Raw genomic sequence first — 17,730 nt, forward strand, 5'->3', positions numbered from 1 at the left:
CACTATCATCTGTTCTGATTAAGTTCTAAGAAATAAGCACCAATAATGATCAAAAATCTTGTTTCCATTTTTCTTTTTACCTTTTTTTATAGTTGAATTTCCTTGTTTTCTCACAAAAAAAAAAACAAACGAAAATGATCATATAATCATAAATGTGATCTCACAGTGGTAAATGGCAAATATGAAGCATAAATTATGTATATATCATTGGTAATTGAGCTAAAGTAAACATCTGTTAAGTATTTGTACATACATTGTTATGGCTGTATTGATTTAAAAGCCTAATAATGTGGTGGGTCCACCAGACCTAGGAACATTGGCTGTGTAACAAAAATATGAACATCACACAATTAAAGTTTCTTAATTACATGCCTCATTTGAATGCGTTTTTCACTACCACTAACTAAATAATGTGCTTATTTGCTCACAATGAGCACCTTGAAGGAAGCCTGAGAGCCATGCTGCTTCCTCATATGCTGACGTCACACCACTAACTACTGCAGACGTGAGAAGGGTCAAAACAAAGCAACATACAATCTGTGGAGGGCTTCCGTCAAGAGCATCACCACTAATTGAAGGTGATGGCGTGAGGCGCTCCATTAGATTAATGCATTGTCTTGCATTGGCCCTCTTGTTTTGTCTGTTTGCATTTCATTACTTTGGGCCTTTCAGTTTCTTTAACGGATTATAGATACATGCCCTATTACTATGGAATGGTACAGCCTTTTTTATGTCACTGATCTGCTGTTATAGTGATGTGACTAGTTATTTATTTTTTCCCTAATGATGAATTGGCAATGATAAAACTGACTCTTGTTCGAGAAAAAAGGGATTTATTTCTAAGAAATGTACAGTATAGAAAATACTCTGTTCCATTTCCAAAATAATCTATGTCAGTCAGGTAAGAACTTGTAAACGTCACTTAAAAAAATTTAAAACGTACAGGTCTTATTTTTCAATGCCACCATGCTACTGAGGTAAAAGACAACTGCTTAAAACAAAAACATAAAAAAGAACCAGACCACATTTATATTAAAACAAGTTCAAAAATGTACAAAAATTCTTAAGAGAAAATAAATATGATTCACATTTAATCACGTCTAAATGGTTTTCACTAGTGCAGAGAAATGACAGCAAAGTAAAAGTGAGAGATGAATGCACACTTCTGATCATCTGGTGCTGATTCTACACACCAGAAACAAACACAAACACACACACACACACACAATCTGTACAGCAGAAGACAGTATCCCAACCTCAGACCTTTAAAATCAACACTGTCCCTCATGCGTTAGACAGCACAAGTGAACGCGCTACCTCCAAAGTGACCCTATTAGGCCCACTAAATATTAAAACAATTTCCTATTTTAACAAAATAGCAAGTCTTGTGTGACACATTTAGGAAATTGTCTCACAGCTTCTAGCACTTTCCTATTCCATCATCCTCTTTAAATATTTCCTTACAATGCCTCATATACCTATTACTAAGGAACATAGTAAATCCATAATGCCGCCAAACTCTATGCAGTCTATTACAAACCCTAGACTGTAATACGGCCTACTTTGTCTAGTTTCAACAACCTTTAGACAGGAAGGCATGCAATCTGTACAACTGGAGACCAATTTACAGAGTCCCATTTTAGACATGTGATGTAATATTGTCCATCATACTTAATTTAACTGGGAATGAAAGTGCTGTCCCATTAAAAATAAAGATATTGTACACGTTCAAGGATTGCGTCTTTTACAGAATACCTGTCAATGTCAGACTGACAGCTGAATAATCCCATCTGCATCTTGTTGAGACGGTCAGTCGGTATCATAAGTTGACACAGCAAACTGTGGCCAAGATGGTCATGTATTGTAAGGATATTTAATTGTCAGCTATGCAAGTCTACAAACTTAAAAAGTGGTGCTAAAATCAAAAAATCCTCAGCTTGTCACAAATTGTAGACCGGCAGGAGTCTGGCAGAGCAGGAGAAGAAGTGGAGGGATTCAGTAGATGCCATTGACTGGCTAGATGAGGTAGATTCATTTGCTGCCATCACCGAACTGCACATGGGGTTTACAGGTGCAACATGGATCGGATAAGGTGTAGGGTGCTGGACAAAACCTCCACAGCATACCTCCGTTATGATAAAATACATTGGCTGCTCTTAAAAATATGTCAGAAGGAAGCCCAAATTAATTTTGATGACTAATGGTATGATATCAGATCAACAGGAATGTAACTCAAATCCATCTCACTTCAACTTTGATTAAACTGATGTTTACGCTAAGAATTGTTAAAAAAAAATAAAAATAAAAATACAGACCCTTAAAGGTTAGGTTCTTCACATGAGGTGGATTTATTTGCCACAGTTGCAGTCCCATTATCCTTAGGCTGCTCCTCCTTCAAATAATGCAGAAAAATACCCGTATATAGAAACTGTACACCCTGAGGATACGTTTAGTATTGACATGGGGAAGAGGAAGCACTCAAAGAAGCAACCATGCAAAAGGCAGGGCCGTGAAAACAAAGTTCGCACCTGTAGATGGAATGCAACAAAAGTCACAACTTAAAAGAAATTGATGTGTATGTTTGTTCTGTGTATGTGCATTTACAAGCTAGCGTGACATTTTGAAGTTCCCCCATCTGGGACAAGAGGTAAGGATATTTTTATACATATACGTGTTTGACTAAAAATAAGACTATCCAAGGCCACTCAATTCCAGGATGTCCCGACTAACAAAATCCATAGTGCATAACAGAGAGTTCGGTGCAGTCGAATACAAATTGCGCCATCTTTGCCAGTCCCTCTCTGCTAGTCAAAGACATTTGTGACAATGAAGGCAGCTTTGAAAGATGCATATACTGCGTGTTTAGAGTTGGGGTGGAAACGGACAGTAACTGGTAACTTTTTCAGGACGGTTTATGCTTCAGACAAACGACCAGTGTTTGTGTCCTTTCACGTGCAGCTAATCTGCTGTGCACACCTTATTGTCTACACATTCACTCATACATTCACAAAAGGAAACCAAGGCAATTGCAAGGGGCCTGTGAGGTGACTGGGTTAGGGTGACAGTCTCATAGTACCTCCCTTTTCTACACCTGAGTTTAAAGATAGGGTTGGAACAGAAAATAGCAGTAAAAACAACAGTCCCTCTCGTCTTCATCCCAGTCCTTCTCAGTTCTGTCAGTAGATTAACAGCTCCATCAAGCATTGCTGTCATTGGATAAGATAGGCAGGCTGTGTTCCGTGTCCTTTATTCCATTTGTATGTCCATTGCTCAAAGAGGAGAGGGGTGTCCAGTGTTCTTGAAGGCAGGGTCCTCTGTGTCGGGCAGGTCGGCCTAGTGGTTAAAAAGGCTGCCCTTCTGCTTGAGGACCCTAGTTCAAACGCTCGTGTTTGGAAGAAACCATTGTGGTGAAGGGACCCTGAGCAAGTCGGTGCATCCCTGGCCAGTTCCACTGAGCTCCAGAAGAAGAGAGAATTGTTCTCCAGGGCTCATTAACATTTCACATTATTATTATTATTATTATCTCAGTAATACCATCTGCCTGGTTGGATCTTCAAGTTCAGTGGTGTGTAAAACAGAGCCAAAAGTTCTTGTCCAGTGTAAGAAAATCAGTAAGAGATGTATGTGGAGCATCAAGTGTCACATCCACAGTCTCTGTCAGCATGCGCACATAGTCTTCCTTTCCTCTCACTGCTTTGTCCAGGTGGTATTTGATAATAACATGCCTGAAAGGAGAAAAAGGAATGAAAAACCCTTTAGCAGCGTGTTCATGTTTTTAGGATTCGATACTTAAGGCACTGTAAAGACATATTTAAGGAAGGATGATATAATAGGAAATTGCTGGAAGCCGTTTTAACATAGTGACAAAAGTTATTTTTACTCACTCTGATATCTGGTGTCACACTCCTTGTTTACTGCTAGGGCCGCCTGGAGCAGCCATCGTCTGTTGCCTGTGACCACAAAAAAGAAAAAAAAAATATGTTGTTAACACTTAAAAAAGGTCAAGTTGCCACTACTGGGCTAGCATTTTACTCCAAACAGAACTGAGCTTCATAAAAGGGTGTTTTACACTGCGAATGTTTAGCATTTGATAAATGACTTAAACATATTAATTGGGTATCAAAATTGCTGTTTAAACTGATAGAACTCCTGTTAATCAACTAATCAACACTACATTGGTTTTTGTCTCAACCAATCTTTAAAAAACACATTTAAATTGGATTTTGTTTAGAGGTTACTACAAGCCTAACTTTCCCTACGATGCCCTGAGTCACTTCAAATACAAAAGAAACAAATACTAGTTGAAAAGAACTGTATTTTGATTTTTTTTTATTTGAATTGTATTTTGACTGTGAAACAAAAGTAAGTAAAAAAAATACTGACTCAGGCATAAGACTACAGATAGAGAGAGAACAACAACATAAGACTCCATTTTACCCTGGGTGTAGGAAGTGTTCTGGTGCCAGGCCTCTCTGCTGAATCATCATACCCTGGAAGTGGCCCGCAGGCCGGGGGTGTCTGAACATGGCCATGCGTGACTGGCCCGGGGAGTAAGGCAGCTGCTGGGGCCGCTGCAGAGCCTCCATCAGGTGTGGGTGAGGTCTGTGGGTGGCATAACCGCGTGGATCTGGGTATGGCTGGCCAGGGTAAGGGGCTCTGCTGCCATCTCCACGAACCTGAAACATCATGTGCGGTGGAGGAACGCCGCCTCGCTGCATCCCAGGGTGCACGGCACGAGGGTCGTACATGAAGCCAGACAGCATGTGTGCGGCAGAGGCAGGAGTGTGCTGTTGAGGTGGCTCGGTGCTACGGTGGCGGGCAGCAGCATTATGGCTGTCGAGGTCCAGGATTTCTTTAGGGCTTTCAGGTCGCTCTGAGCTCACTGTGAGAGCCTGCTTTGCAGGGCTGCCACCGCTGCTACTGGCCTGCTCCCTGCTTTCACACTTCCTCCCCTCTGGGCCTCCAGGGTGTGGCCCTACTTCAGGCACAGGGCCAGGGGACACCAAACTAGCACCACTGGAGCCCTCAGAGCCCAGTGGTGACACACTGCTCTCCTTTAACTGACTGTTGCCTCTGGCACTAGCTACAGGTAGGTAGGCGTTGGGCGGCATCGCCTGGTGAGGCTGATAATGAGACCGATGCCACTCCTCTGGAGGATAACTCCCTCTACTGTTGGCCTGGTTATGGGCCTGAGCTTGGGGATGGGGTTGCGGGTAGTAGTGTTGCTGCTGGTACTGATGAGGTGGGTACATGTTTGGGTGGGCCTGAGGGTGCTGTTGGCCTGGCGTGTGGTAGGAGTAGGCAGCCCCTCCCTGCTGGTGGTAGGTGGGGTGCTGAGCAGGATTGTGCAGGGGGTTGATGGCCTGGTTGTGATAAGGGTGGTGAGCAGGAGGAGGCAGGGGCCTGATCATGTTTGTCTGGCTGTAGTGTGGGTGTGGATGGTTCCCCATGCCATATGGACCCATGGCTCCGTTTGCCTGGCCGTGGGAGTGAGGAGACATGGCTGGATTGTGAGCAGGTGCTGGCCCTCTCTGGGCCTGCATACCTGAGTTACTACCCACCAGCTGGGTTTGATGGGGATTGGGACTAAAAGCCTGGTGTTTGTAAATACCATTGGGGGGCCCAGATTTCATCATGTGCTGCGGAGGGACGGCAATAGCATCTGTGTCCGGTCTACTTGTAGGCTCACTAGGTCTTTGATCTCCAAGGTCTGCTGGGCTGGGCTGGGAAGGTAACAGTGGGGTAGGATGACTGGGTGGCAAAGAGGTGAGAGGAGCTGGCTGAGGGGGTCCAGGCTGGGCTCCCTGTGTGGCACTCTGCGGCATCCCATGCACAGGGCTGCTCTGTGTGTGACGTTGTGGAGAGGTGTTTTGGGGGACTTGATGATGGGGTAGCAGAGAATTGTGATGCTGTGTACTCTGGGTCATCTGCTGGGGAGAGCTCTGAGGGTGGCATTGGGGAGGGGTACTCTGAGGTTGCTGCTGTTTTTGGATGTTCTGCTGATGTTCACTTTGCTGATGTGCATTCTGCATGTGTGACAAGTTGTTGTCTGACATTGGCTGAGTGGAATTCTGAGCTGCTGCAACATGCAACGGCGGTATGTTCTGGTGAAGTGCGGGGCTCTGAGCTTTGTGCTGTGGACTGTTCTGTGTAAGCGGAGGGTGGATGGGGTGAGTGGGATCAGTGGAGCTGTTACTTATGTTGAGATGGGATGACACAGTAGTAGCGCCAATGTGTCGACTGGGACAGTGGCTGGCAGATTGTCTCTGGCCATCTACCCCCTGCTTGTGGCTCTGCCCTGTTGAACTCTGCGGGAGCCCTGGTCCAGACGGAATCTCCTGTGATCGGCCCGAGTTAGAGGCTGGGGGGCTCTGCATTACCTCTGCTGGCCCAGTCTGGTGTTCGCTGGGGCTACGGATGGACGGATGGTCTTGGTTAATTGAAACAGTGTTTTTGTGTGATGAAGCTTCATTGGAAATGTTGGTGGCAGCCATTTGGTTCTCGGAGTCTGTTAACATACAAAATAATAAAAAGGAAAGTTAGAATTGAAGGAATAACTGTTTTACAAGAAGAAGGTTGTTCGTCAATACCATTGCATTATGTAGAGTACTGTGTCAAAGAATATAAAAAAAGATAAAATAGACAAGGTTTGTGTTACTTCAAAAACTATCTATCCAAACCAATCAAATCAACAATACAAAACCAGCAAATTAAAAATGTAATCATGTCCAGTTCCATTCCATTAAAGTGAGAATACAAACACATTGTAAGCTTGCTAGTGACGCTTAACTGACAACATGCCATCTCCTTTGTACCCTCAAAGCAACCAGGAAGAAATTTCACTAAACTAATGAATATTCAATTTGCCACTTACTGTGAAAAATAATTAAAATCAAATTGCTTAAAGCACACAGAGGAAGGGCAAGGATGGGGGATGTGCTGATTAACAAACTGAAACACTACAGCCTAGAAAGAAGACTTGTGTATAAAAAGGTTAGACTGTGCTTGGGTTCCTTCATGCAGAATATACACGGCCGGTGAAATACTGAGAGAGAAGGTCAGGTCTACCTTTGGGCTGCATGTCTGTCTGTTGGGGAGGCTGGCTGTCTGGCCCATTGTCTCTAGCAGGACGCAGCAGCTGAACCTCAGGGGTAGGGGGAGGCTGCTGAGAGGGGTGAGCTGGGATGCTGCCAATTCCTGATGGGGGCCCAGGCTGCTGAAAGTTGCCCATGTGCTGATGAGGGGCACCAGCAGGCGGTCTAGAAGAGGCTGACAGCTGCTGCAGGGCCAGCATCTCTGGGCTTTCCAGCATGGAAGCCAAGCGTGTCCTGCCAGAAGAGTCTGGGTGTGGAACAGGGGGGCGTGTGGCCATGGGCCCCAGGGAGCTGACCGCTGCAGACATTTGATACTGGGCATTGGGAGAAGGATGGGGGTATCCAGCAGCTTCCGGCCAAGGTTTATGCCCCACTGGAGGGGGGACTCCACCGTAACTAAAGTTGCGCGAGTTCACCATGTTGGGATCCTGCATGTGCATCCCATTGGGTCTCTCCTGGTGATTCATACCAGTCCACATGTTGGATAGGCCCATGCTGGAAGGCCTCACACCTGGGTAGTTGTGCTGAGGTGGTCCTTCTGGCCCTGGGAATCTGTTACCCATGGGGTGCATGGTGTGGCCATCTGGACGGTGGTGGGATGGATACATGCTGGCTTCAGGAGGAGGGCCAGGCTGGAGGCCCACAGGACGTGGGCCCAGAGACGGGCCATGAGTTGGACCCATGTAGGGATGCTGCTGCTGGTGTGGAGGCTGCTGCTGGTTAGGATCTGGGACCATTGGATATCTAGGACCCATGTGATGTCCTTCAACCATGCGATGCTAGGAAAAAAAAATAAAAAAATCAAGTTAGGGGCTTTGATTAGTATAACTGTACATCACGCTGTTTTACCAGCATCAAGTAGAACACACACACACAGAATAAGGTGGTCCTTCAGAAGAAAGGTGTAATTGGGTCTGTATACCTGCATATTAAAGTTGTGGGGCAAGTGGTTCAAACTGGGGTCTCCATGCCTGGGAATGTGAGCTTGGTAAGCAAAGCGGGGATCCATGGCCATTCTTTGGCCATACAGATGTGGGCCCTGAGGACCAGGGGGGCCCGCTGGACGACGGAGCTGGTAAGACAATAGAGATAATTCACTATTGAAGTTTTTCTACTACATTTCAGAAATCAAGAGGGAAGAAAACAATAGATTAAGGTGTTCATATAACTAGTTAAAATATTGTTTAGTATAGGTGACAAATTAAGTACATGGGTTTTAAGAAATGTAGAGGAACTTCAAAAAAACAAGCAATTATTCTGTGGATACCTGTTGCCCTGGGTGGTACATGAGCCTGATGTCTCTTTCATGAATGTGCTGCTGGCTTGGAGGCAGTCTGTAGGGGTGAGGGGGGCCACTGGCCCATTGAAGGGGAGGAGGCAGTCGTGTTGGTTTGCTCTCCTCTTCCTCTGAGAGTGCGCTTCCCTTTCCCCCTTGGGAGTTTCGCTTACGTTGGACTTGCGTAGCCTTAATCAGACTTTCAGGTCCCAAATGTTTACTACTGCCACGATTGCGCTTTTTGTCCTTGCGCTCCTTGTCTTCACTATTGATGTGGAATTCCTCGTCCGTGTCACCATCCTCTGATGGAAAGTGTTTTAGTAAGGCTCGGCTAAAACACCGTTCAAGAGACTCCGCCATGATTGTGTACTCTGGGGAAAGGCAGACGTACACATCAGCTATGCTCATATAATAAAACACATACGTTCTTACACACAACCACATCTTCTGCACCCCCATAAACACATGTAGCACATCCACTCAAATAATAGCTTTGCATCTTCAAGTCACTCCCTCCCTTATACATACACAGCCACACACACTCCCACAAACATTCCATTACACTCAAACACTACAGAGCAATGGGCATGCCGTGTACCTAAGGACACACACTTGCTCCTCTGTTTTCAGCCTAGCGCTGGCCGACTGACCAGGTCAGAGGGCGTAGATTGACCCCTGCTCCTCCAACTCCTCCTCCTCTTGCTCCAGGCCCCCTTACCACTCTCCTCCCCCGGTCCCTGGGGAGAGTATGGGGAGTTGGATGGATGGCTCCAGACAGGGGGCTTAGGGGCTGGAATGTTTCTCTGGCACTGCAGGGCTCAGATCCCCCTGAGCACTGGAGCACAGCTCAATCACTCCTCATTAATCACTGTCAAGGCTGCCCTTGCCCCGGCCCCAACACAGCACTAGGTCCGGCCCCCTTTCTTTTGCTCGCTCTCCCACTGTCACCCCCTGACTCTCACCCCAAAAATTCATATATGCACTCCTTTCTCACAACACAAGGCAACTGAAATGGATTTTGACACATCAGTCTTTATACCGAGGCCAAATTCTTAATGGAGACTTTTGAGGTGGAGATGTTTGTGTTTGTGCATCGGTGTTCATTTACCACTGTCTTCTCCATTGTACTCGATGCAGTTCTCAAACATGAGCTTTACGTCGTCCACAAACTCCTCCTTAGCAACGTAATCCCCGTCATTGAGCTTCTTTTCAATGGTGGACAGGTCCATGGGAGTCTGAGGGGATTGGAAGAACAATTAAGTTAAAACAATTGAAAACCTCAAGTAATAGAATATTTGTGGTTGAATACATTAGTTGGGATGCGATACCACACACATAGAAACACAATATCACGAACTACTGATACATGCCAGCTATCATTGTCTTGTATTTAGTACCTGGATGATCTCGTGGTAATTGGGGGCATAGGAGTCATCCACAGGCTCCAAGAAAGGCCAAGCATCTTTATGGGCTTTCAAGACCTCAAGCACTATAGAAGAGAGATTTGATCAAATCTGACATTGTAACAAATTAATTAATGCAGATTGAGATAAAGCAACAGCCTCGAGTAACTGCTCCGTAGGCATACCTTTGTATAGAGCAGTGTAGTCATCATCAATTTCATAGCTGAAATGTCAACACAAAACATGATATAAATAATTAACCTTCAGTCATTCTCATAAGTAGGAAATATCTGGAGTTAAAAGTACAAAGCCTCTCACAATGCTTTATTTCTGCGTGTTCTGTGGACAGGAGAAGAGGGCTCCAGATTTAGGAGTTCAGGTGGCAGGTCTTTTCCTTGAGACAGTAACCAGGCCTTTTCCTCTCGCATCTTCCGCCTTTTTGCTCGCTCTGAGAGAGAAGGACGGACACAGGGGGCAATTAGAGGCGCGAACAATAAAAAGAAAACCGTCTCAGGAGGCAAACATGCTTTTTCAGGCTCTTGAGTTACAGTTCAAATTGCACTTTCTGTCCACTGAGGCTGTCGGGAGAGTCATATCTCTCAGATAAGAGAGCGATTCGTCAGCCATCTTTTCTTCCGCCCAGTTGATCAAAAGAGCAGAACAGAGCAGAGAGTGCAAATGTATCACTGCTTTATCTTTTAACATGAGAGGCCTGCCGCCCCACCTGCTGTGTGAATTAAAGAGGTTTGAGGGAGGATTCCACACAGAGAGCTGGCCAGGTCCTGCTGTTCATCTATAATACATTAATGAGGCTCCTCCGCTGAAGCACAATCAGCAGTTCATTAACCCTTGACAGATGACATCAGAGGGAGTGGGGAAAAGAGAAGTGATCCTGTGATTAAAGGCCTTGAACATTCCGTCTCCCAGTCTCTGTGTACTATACATAAATCACAAGGCTTTGAGCTGCTATGCTACTGCAGATTTAGAGCCGTTGTGAGCCAAACCACAGCAATAGAGATGTGAAAGTCTGTGTGTGGGGTGCCTTTCACAATCCATTCTGCCCTTGATCCCAGAGTCAAAGAAGAGTGCGAAAGCCCCCTACCTGCGGCTGACAGGTCGCTGATGAAAGGATGTGAAATTATTGATGCTCCTTGATATTTGACTTTTAGCACTCAGCATCATCTTTATTTTGTGAACCCTTCTGCATATACTAGCATTATGTTAAAGTATGTGGGCTTGCTGCAGTTGGTTCCTCGGGATATATTTAGATCTGAAAACAAAGGTACTTTTTGCACAAACAGAAGTTGTACATCTTTTTATTTGTGTTCCGTCTTTTCATCTTTGTAGGTAGCCATCCATCTTACCCTCCACAGCTTTGATCTTCTCCATCTTTTCTCTCTGTTGTTCTTCTTGCTGAAGCCTTTCCTCTTCTCGCCGCTGCTCGGCCAGCAGGACCTGCCGGTCCAGCTCTTCGTCTTTCTTCTTCTCCTCCTCTGCTATGGCCTTTACATTGTCCTGAATACATACACACAAGCCCAGTATATCAATCGTGTGCATGCAACACCAGAAATAATGTAAAGAAGCAACCTGGTACACCCAAACACCGAAGTACTGATAGTGGCTAAACAAACACCTCATTGACTGTGTGTGTGTGTGTGTGTGTGTGTGTGTGTGTGTGTACATATATATATATATATATATATAGTGACATTTTGTGGAAAGTAGTATTGTTTATTTGTTAAACAATCACCCCAGATTATGTGTGATTGTACGTTTTATAATGTCCAAGTGTATAAAACATGGACACATGTACACAGTCAAACACACACCTCCTCCTCTTGGTTGATGTAATTTTTAGAAAATCCTTGTGATATACGAGCTGGGGTTGGGTCCAGTAGCTTCTGTTTCTGCTCCCTCTCCTGAAGGAAAAAAAGAGAAAGAAAGAAAAAAAAGAGAGACGATCAGCTCTGCTCCTTATAGCCGTTAAAAGGCACAATCCACAATCCAAATGTAAACAAAAAGGTTATCCTGGATTGAAACCTCCTATCGCTGCCAAACTGATTAATTGTTTACTAAGCCAAGTAGCAGTAGATGACAACTAAAGTTAATGTTTTGATCTGATAATGAGAATTACTGTATATTTTCAATTATTCTCATTTTTAGTAAACCATTCCAACCTTTGTATTTGTTTCTAAAAAAAACATATTTGGATAGGTCTGCAATCAATATGGTCAACAAATGAATTACTGATTGAGTCTTTAAGACAAGACAGCCACACACAAGCCAACCCACTGACAGGCCCTGGGGAGTTGTGGAGGAGCAGTGAGTATTAAGAGGTCATTGGCTTTGCTCTCCCCTCCCCCAAGTCACCCTCTCTCTGTCTTCTGCTGCCTGCATTCCCCCACCTTTCCCTGGGGGTGAATGGCTAGCTAAAGTCAGTTTGACAAATAAACAACGCAGGTAGCCAATCCTGCAACTTTTGAGCACTATGCATCTTGAAAAATACAGTCAACAATCCACATTTCAATCCACATTAATGGCATATCAGTGATCCATATATAGCACACGGGAAAGGAGAGAAACAGAATAACTGTCAGCCCAGGGTGGTCAACAGCACTGAGAGGTGTCACAGTCAGGCTTCTGGTCACCCATAAAACAACCATGGGAGGCCTAAAAATGCAGTTGCAGCTGTATGAAGCCTGTGTGTGTGTGTGCAGGTGAGAAGGCAAAAGAGGAAGGAAGATGTGGGTGGGAAGTGAGAGGCAAAGAGAAGAGAGAAGAGAGGAGAGGGAGAGAGCGAGAGAGAGAGCAGATGTTCATGATCTGATCTATAGTGCCATCAAAAACACTTCTGTCTCCATCTCTGCCTTGTCTTAAGGCCGTTTTACGGTTCAGGCTCCACTCTCCGTAGCCTACGTAAGTGGCCTGATGTTTATACTTGTGGGCTGGTGTTTGTGTCGAGCTGGCGTGCGTGTGTGTGGGGAGTGGGTGATAGAGCGAGGGAGAAGTGAGAGAGTGACTGCGATTAGCTCACTAGTCATGGGGGGGGGGGGAATGCAAAGCCAGCGCGACGTGTAGTTACATTTTTTGAGAGGGGCACGTCAGGCGTAGGGTCCGGCGTAGACGCAGAGGGGTCTGCAGGGGTACGCCATTGATTCGACGCAGAAGCATAAAAAGGCCTTTAGTGTGAAGCACTGGCATATCCTGGGGCACCACAACTCCTTCCTACATTACCACCAGCATTAAATCCCCCCCCCTCCACCCAATGCACACAAGATAGAGTGCCTCTGGTGAAGACACTTAGAGAGGTCGAGAGAATCCTGCAGCGCAGCATAGCTGTCATTCAAGAGGCTCCGTCCTGCCTCAAGGTGAGCTCCCGCCTGCTGTTGGTGCCCCATGAAATGGCTGGTGACAGCAGCCTGAGACACGTGGAGGGAAGGATTCAAGACGCTAACACACACTGTCTATTCGACACGCTTGTATGCACGCACACAGCCACCTAAAGACAGATATATTTATGTCAAATAATGCTGGCTCCAGCTTCTTTAACGTGGGGAGTGGCTGTTTTTCTCATCGTTGTAAATTGAATAGTTTGGGATTTTGGACTATTGGTGAAATTAAACCAGCAATTTGAAGACATTACTTTGGGCTCTGGGAAAGTACATCAACTTACATTTTCATGTAAACTAGAGGATTATGGGAGGTTGAAAATAGTTATAAATATTACAATGTCTTTATAGTAATTATACACCACTCAATATATAACACTCACAAAAAAAGATATCCATTTTTTAAAGAACTTAGGTGTAAAGTGTTTCCCTTCTGGGTGCCTAAGATACATTTGACCTTAAACAGCAAATCAAGGACAGACTGTGTACATTACCATGGTGGTGATGTGATGTACATTTAATTAATACGCAGGGTCTTTTAATGTGATCGCCTGCTGTGTGACATCAGTGGAATTTATTTGCACATAAGAAGAACATCAGGGGAATCACTTCCCTTTAACTGAGACTGTTCTTTGAGCAAAATATAATTCATCTGCGTATTTGTTTCCACACTGTGATCAAGTCTGATAAAGACCATGTAAAGGTCTAAGTCTAACGCACTGTAGTGGAATTTCATGCTTTCATGTTTAAAAAAAAAAATAGAATTAAGATTAAATACAAGAGCACAACTGACACAAAAAGTCTTCAAGATGCTCCTCTATTGACCAGCCCAAAACAAAAACATGTAGGCATACTCTGCCTGCTGCTTTCATTACAAAACCACCAGATGCTTCATTCATATTCTGCACTGAGAAAAGCTAAAGAAAGAGTCCATAAAGAGAGTCCTTTTGATTGACATATTTAAAGGTGAGCACGAGTAGGTGAGCATGAATAGTACAGCTGAGTGCCCAGTCGATGAAGGCTAAGACTACATTCATCCACTGACCAATTTGTCCGACGATGGAGAAACGCTGCGAGGGTTTCTATAGCAACAGCCAGTGCTGGTTATATATCACCTAACCACCATGTTTATACAAATAGAAAGAACAAAAGCAGGGACCTACTTTAGCTTTGACTAGCTGTAGCATCCAATGACTAAAAGTAATTCCACTGCAAACTATAGAAAGAAAGTTGTGGGTAGTGTTGTCTTTGACTCATGCTTGCCTTGAACAGGGCACAACATATCTCTATAATCTCCCCCCTGAGGTACTTAACACACATTCCAAGGAAGATATGATAGACAAATGAGCATGGCCCAAGGTATGGCCAAGCCCAACGAAGATTACTACAGAATGTGTAGCCGCATTCTACCAAACTAGCATGAGAGCATAGTTCTCCACAGTCAGGCCCAGGTTAAAGGCCTGGAGCCTACTTCATTACCGAGCTGGTGTGCAGAACTAAGGGCAAGCACAGACCGGCTTTCCTTCACTTCACCTCTGCTGCAGCTGGCCCAGCTAACGTGTCCAGGATCATGTATGAAACTCCTGGAGGAGGACAGTGAACTGTGTCAGAACATGAAAGCACCTGAATGGAGATTGGTGGAGATTGCTCAATCTTGCACGCTGCATCACTCCAGCTCAATGGGGGCCGCCAATGTCAAAAAGTCGTACGCATAGGGACTCAAATTAACCTTCATTTATAATTAAGTTATACAAAAGGTAGGCAGCACAAGGTTTTTTTCTTCTTCTTCCTACTACCACTGAAGGGCTTCAAAGTATAAGATTGGTTCAAGATTACATTTAAAATGAGAATCATTAAGATTAAGTTAGATAGATACTGCCACCATCACTGCAGTATATTGCCTGTTTGAAAGTCCCTCCAGCGGTTACATTTGCGAGAATAGGAAGCAAAAGTTATATTTGCATTTGTAGATGTTAACACTGGCACATCTACCATGGTTGGACTTGTCGTTTATGAGCTGGTATTCATTCATATTGTTTTATAGCTGACAAACTCTACCCAGACTCTATCTGAAAGAACACATTATATACTGCCGTAATGGGGACTAATGGTAGCAGTGTCTCTTTGGTGTCTGACCTTGTGCTCAATCATGCTGCTGATCTCAGGCAGGAAGTTCTGGCTGATGACACGGTAGAGGTGGCGGTCCTGTGGGGAGATCTTGTCCTTGATGCTTTCTGCCAGACAGACCCATTGTTCCTCTGTATCACACACGAGGGACCAAGTGCCACGCTCACGGCCTGGTAGAAGCAAAGAGGGGAGACATTGGCTTATTGATTCTAGCGAAAAGGTATAGAGGCAATTAAATCAGTCAAGCTGGTAGTCAAAACTCAAATAAAGCACCAATATACGGGGGTTCAACATGAAAATGAAATTGCTTGTATTCATGAGATCCTTTCACCTGTGCTAGGGGGAAGATCTTCAAGCCCATTTTCTGTCTTCACTTCTGTCACTTCACTTTCCACCTCACTGGAAGGTAAAAAATAAAAATAAAAAAAAATAAAAACATTTGAAAATAATAGATACAAAACATTCGTACAAAGAAGAGAGTGATTAGAACTATTGAATCTTCATCTAGTTTTAATCTAAGAGCAAACGTCCTACACTAAAGGAATTTATGTTTGACCATTAGGCTTTTTGGACATTAGATTAGATTACACTTATGTACATACAATTTGGGACATAAGAGTATATCGCAGTGAGACCGGGAGTTATATTCTGCAAATCCTTCATTAGCATTGTGCTAGTCTATAGTCACAACCTTCCACTTTCGGGATTCGGCATTCTAAACCCAAGTGGATTTGAGAGGACTATGGTTAACTGCTCCTCAGATCTCTGCAGGGTAAATCCAGACAGTTAGCTAGACTATCTGTCCAATCTGAGTTTTCTGTTGCACGACTAAAACGACTTTTGATCATACACGTGTTCCATCAAAACAAGTTCCTTCCCGAGGCTATTTTGCAGCAGCACCGGGGCTCCGTGCGGCGATTAGCGCCGGCCATGATGATTGTGATTGGTTTAAAGAAATGCCAATAAACCAGAGCACGTTTTTCTCTCATCCCGGAATGTTGTGTGACTAGCCAGACCCTCCTCCGCGGCGCTGTGGAGGAAGGTCTGGCAATGTGAAACTAGCCTTGTGCTAACCTTTCAACTGTGCTGTGTACAGTAGCGATGACAGGGTACATTTAGGAATACAAAAACACATAACGCAATTTATATATATATCCATGATATTTTCCATAATAAACATGTTTTTTGACCAAAGAGCCAATTTAAAATACAAGGGGTCTACACTTGCGGTCAAAATATGCTTGAGAGTATGTGGCCAACAAATACTGTATTAATCATGTATTACATTTCAGATACAGCAGAGGGCTACGGGTCAGTCAACGACTGACTGAGAGCAAAGGAAATGATAACACAAGTCTTCAAAAACCTGATCAGGTTTCTAGAGCCATGGTCGTTCAACCCCTCACTATTGTTTATGCACACAAAGACCACATGGCAAACAGCCACGGCTACTGCTCGGACAATTAAATGCAGGTTTCCTTTTGACATAACCAGTACATCTGTGCAACACATGCCCAACAGCACATGTGAGCATTTCTCGTACGCTGTCGACCCTGACAACAAACTGAAGACAAAAATGTTTTTCTCACCTTAGCTGAGGGTCTTCCAGTTTTTTCTTCTTTGGTGGTCTTCCCCTTTTCTTTTTCTCTGGTAATGTCAGTTCAGTTGTTTCACTGTTGACATGAAGTAGAAAAGAAGTCTTTATAATGATAGCCTTTTAACCAGGGTAATTAGCAATGGGAGACTCTATAATTAACCATTAACAGGCCTGTAAACAAGGGTCAAACTACTACTACAATTATACACCTACCACATGCAGTTAACCACACTAGTCACATAACAAACATATAGCACATTCATGGTGCTATGTGGGCTATACAATGCTCAGTGATAGTTACCTGATCTTGTCTGCTTTCCTCTTGGCTGGCTCTTCTTTGTACATGCGAGTGCCATAAAAGTACCAGTAGAGGGCTCCCTTCCCATCCTGCCCCAGTGGTTCCACTCTCAGGCTATCAGCCTCCAGTCCCTATATGTGTGTGTGTGTGTGTGTGGGAAGCACACATTAGATTTCTTAAATCATGTGTAGGACTGTGTTTTTAAATCATCAGTCATTAGTGGGTGATGTCATGCAGTCCTTTGAGCCTACACGGCTGTGAATCATACACAGACATGAGGCACTTTCAGTAGCTTTCTGAGTGCTTTCATAAATAGAGTCTGATCAATTATTTCAAAAAAATCTTTTCACATGAGAAAACTGTAAAATATATTAAAGGACAATGACAAACTGACAGACATGATGGAACTGTCAGGTTATTATTAGTTGGGCCTTAGTTATTCCAGGGTATACATTGCTGCTGTAATCTTTGGCAGATGTAATGAAAAGCTACATTACTTGTAAATTCAGTTAGACAGCAAGCATTTTCGTTATAAATGAAGGTGTA

The 17,730-nt window shown here is 44.2% G+C and overlaps 1 protein-coding gene across 1 annotated transcript in view; it reads right to left on the minus strand.

Moving 5' to 3' along the window:
• Window positions 1-2,324: 2,324 nt before the first annotated feature.
• The window catches only part of cecr2 (CECR2 histone acetyl-lysine reader), a 40,714-nt gene continuing 25,308 nt past the window's right edge, over window positions 2,325-17,730 (minus strand). Inside the window, exons 4-19 of the mRNA XM_078257887.1 lie at window positions 17,188-17,315; window positions 16,879-16,962; window positions 15,621-15,688; window positions 15,299-15,459; window positions 11,603-11,692; window positions 11,138-11,288; window positions 10,092-10,221; window positions 9,959-9,996; window positions 9,768-9,859; window positions 9,479-9,605; window positions 8,362-8,741; window positions 8,017-8,166; window positions 7,069-7,873; window positions 4,438-6,508; window positions 3,885-3,950; window positions 2,325-3,725 (exon numbers count right to left, since the gene is read on the minus strand). Coding sequence (XP_078114013.1) covers window positions 3,899-3,950; window positions 4,438-6,508; window positions 7,069-7,873; window positions 8,017-8,166; window positions 8,362-8,741; window positions 9,479-9,605; window positions 9,768-9,859; window positions 9,959-9,996; window positions 10,092-10,221; window positions 11,138-11,288; window positions 11,603-11,692; window positions 15,299-15,459; window positions 15,621-15,688; window positions 16,879-16,962; window positions 17,188-17,315 — 4,527 coding nt within the window. The 3' untranslated portion in view covers window positions 2,325-3,725; window positions 3,885-3,898. The remainder of the gene's footprint in view (window positions 3,726-3,884; window positions 3,951-4,437; window positions 6,509-7,068; window positions 7,874-8,016; window positions 8,167-8,361; window positions 8,742-9,478; window positions 9,606-9,767; window positions 9,860-9,958; window positions 9,997-10,091; window positions 10,222-11,137; window positions 11,289-11,602; window positions 11,693-15,298; window positions 15,460-15,620; window positions 15,689-16,878; window positions 16,963-17,187; window positions 17,316-17,730) is intronic.

Source organism: Sander vitreus, chromosome 8 (assembly GCF_031162955.1).
Source record: "Sander vitreus isolate 19-12246 chromosome 8, sanVit1, whole genome shotgun sequence".
In the NCBI taxonomy this organism is placed as follows: Eukaryota; Metazoa; Chordata; class Actinopteri; order Perciformes; family Percidae; genus Sander; species Sander vitreus.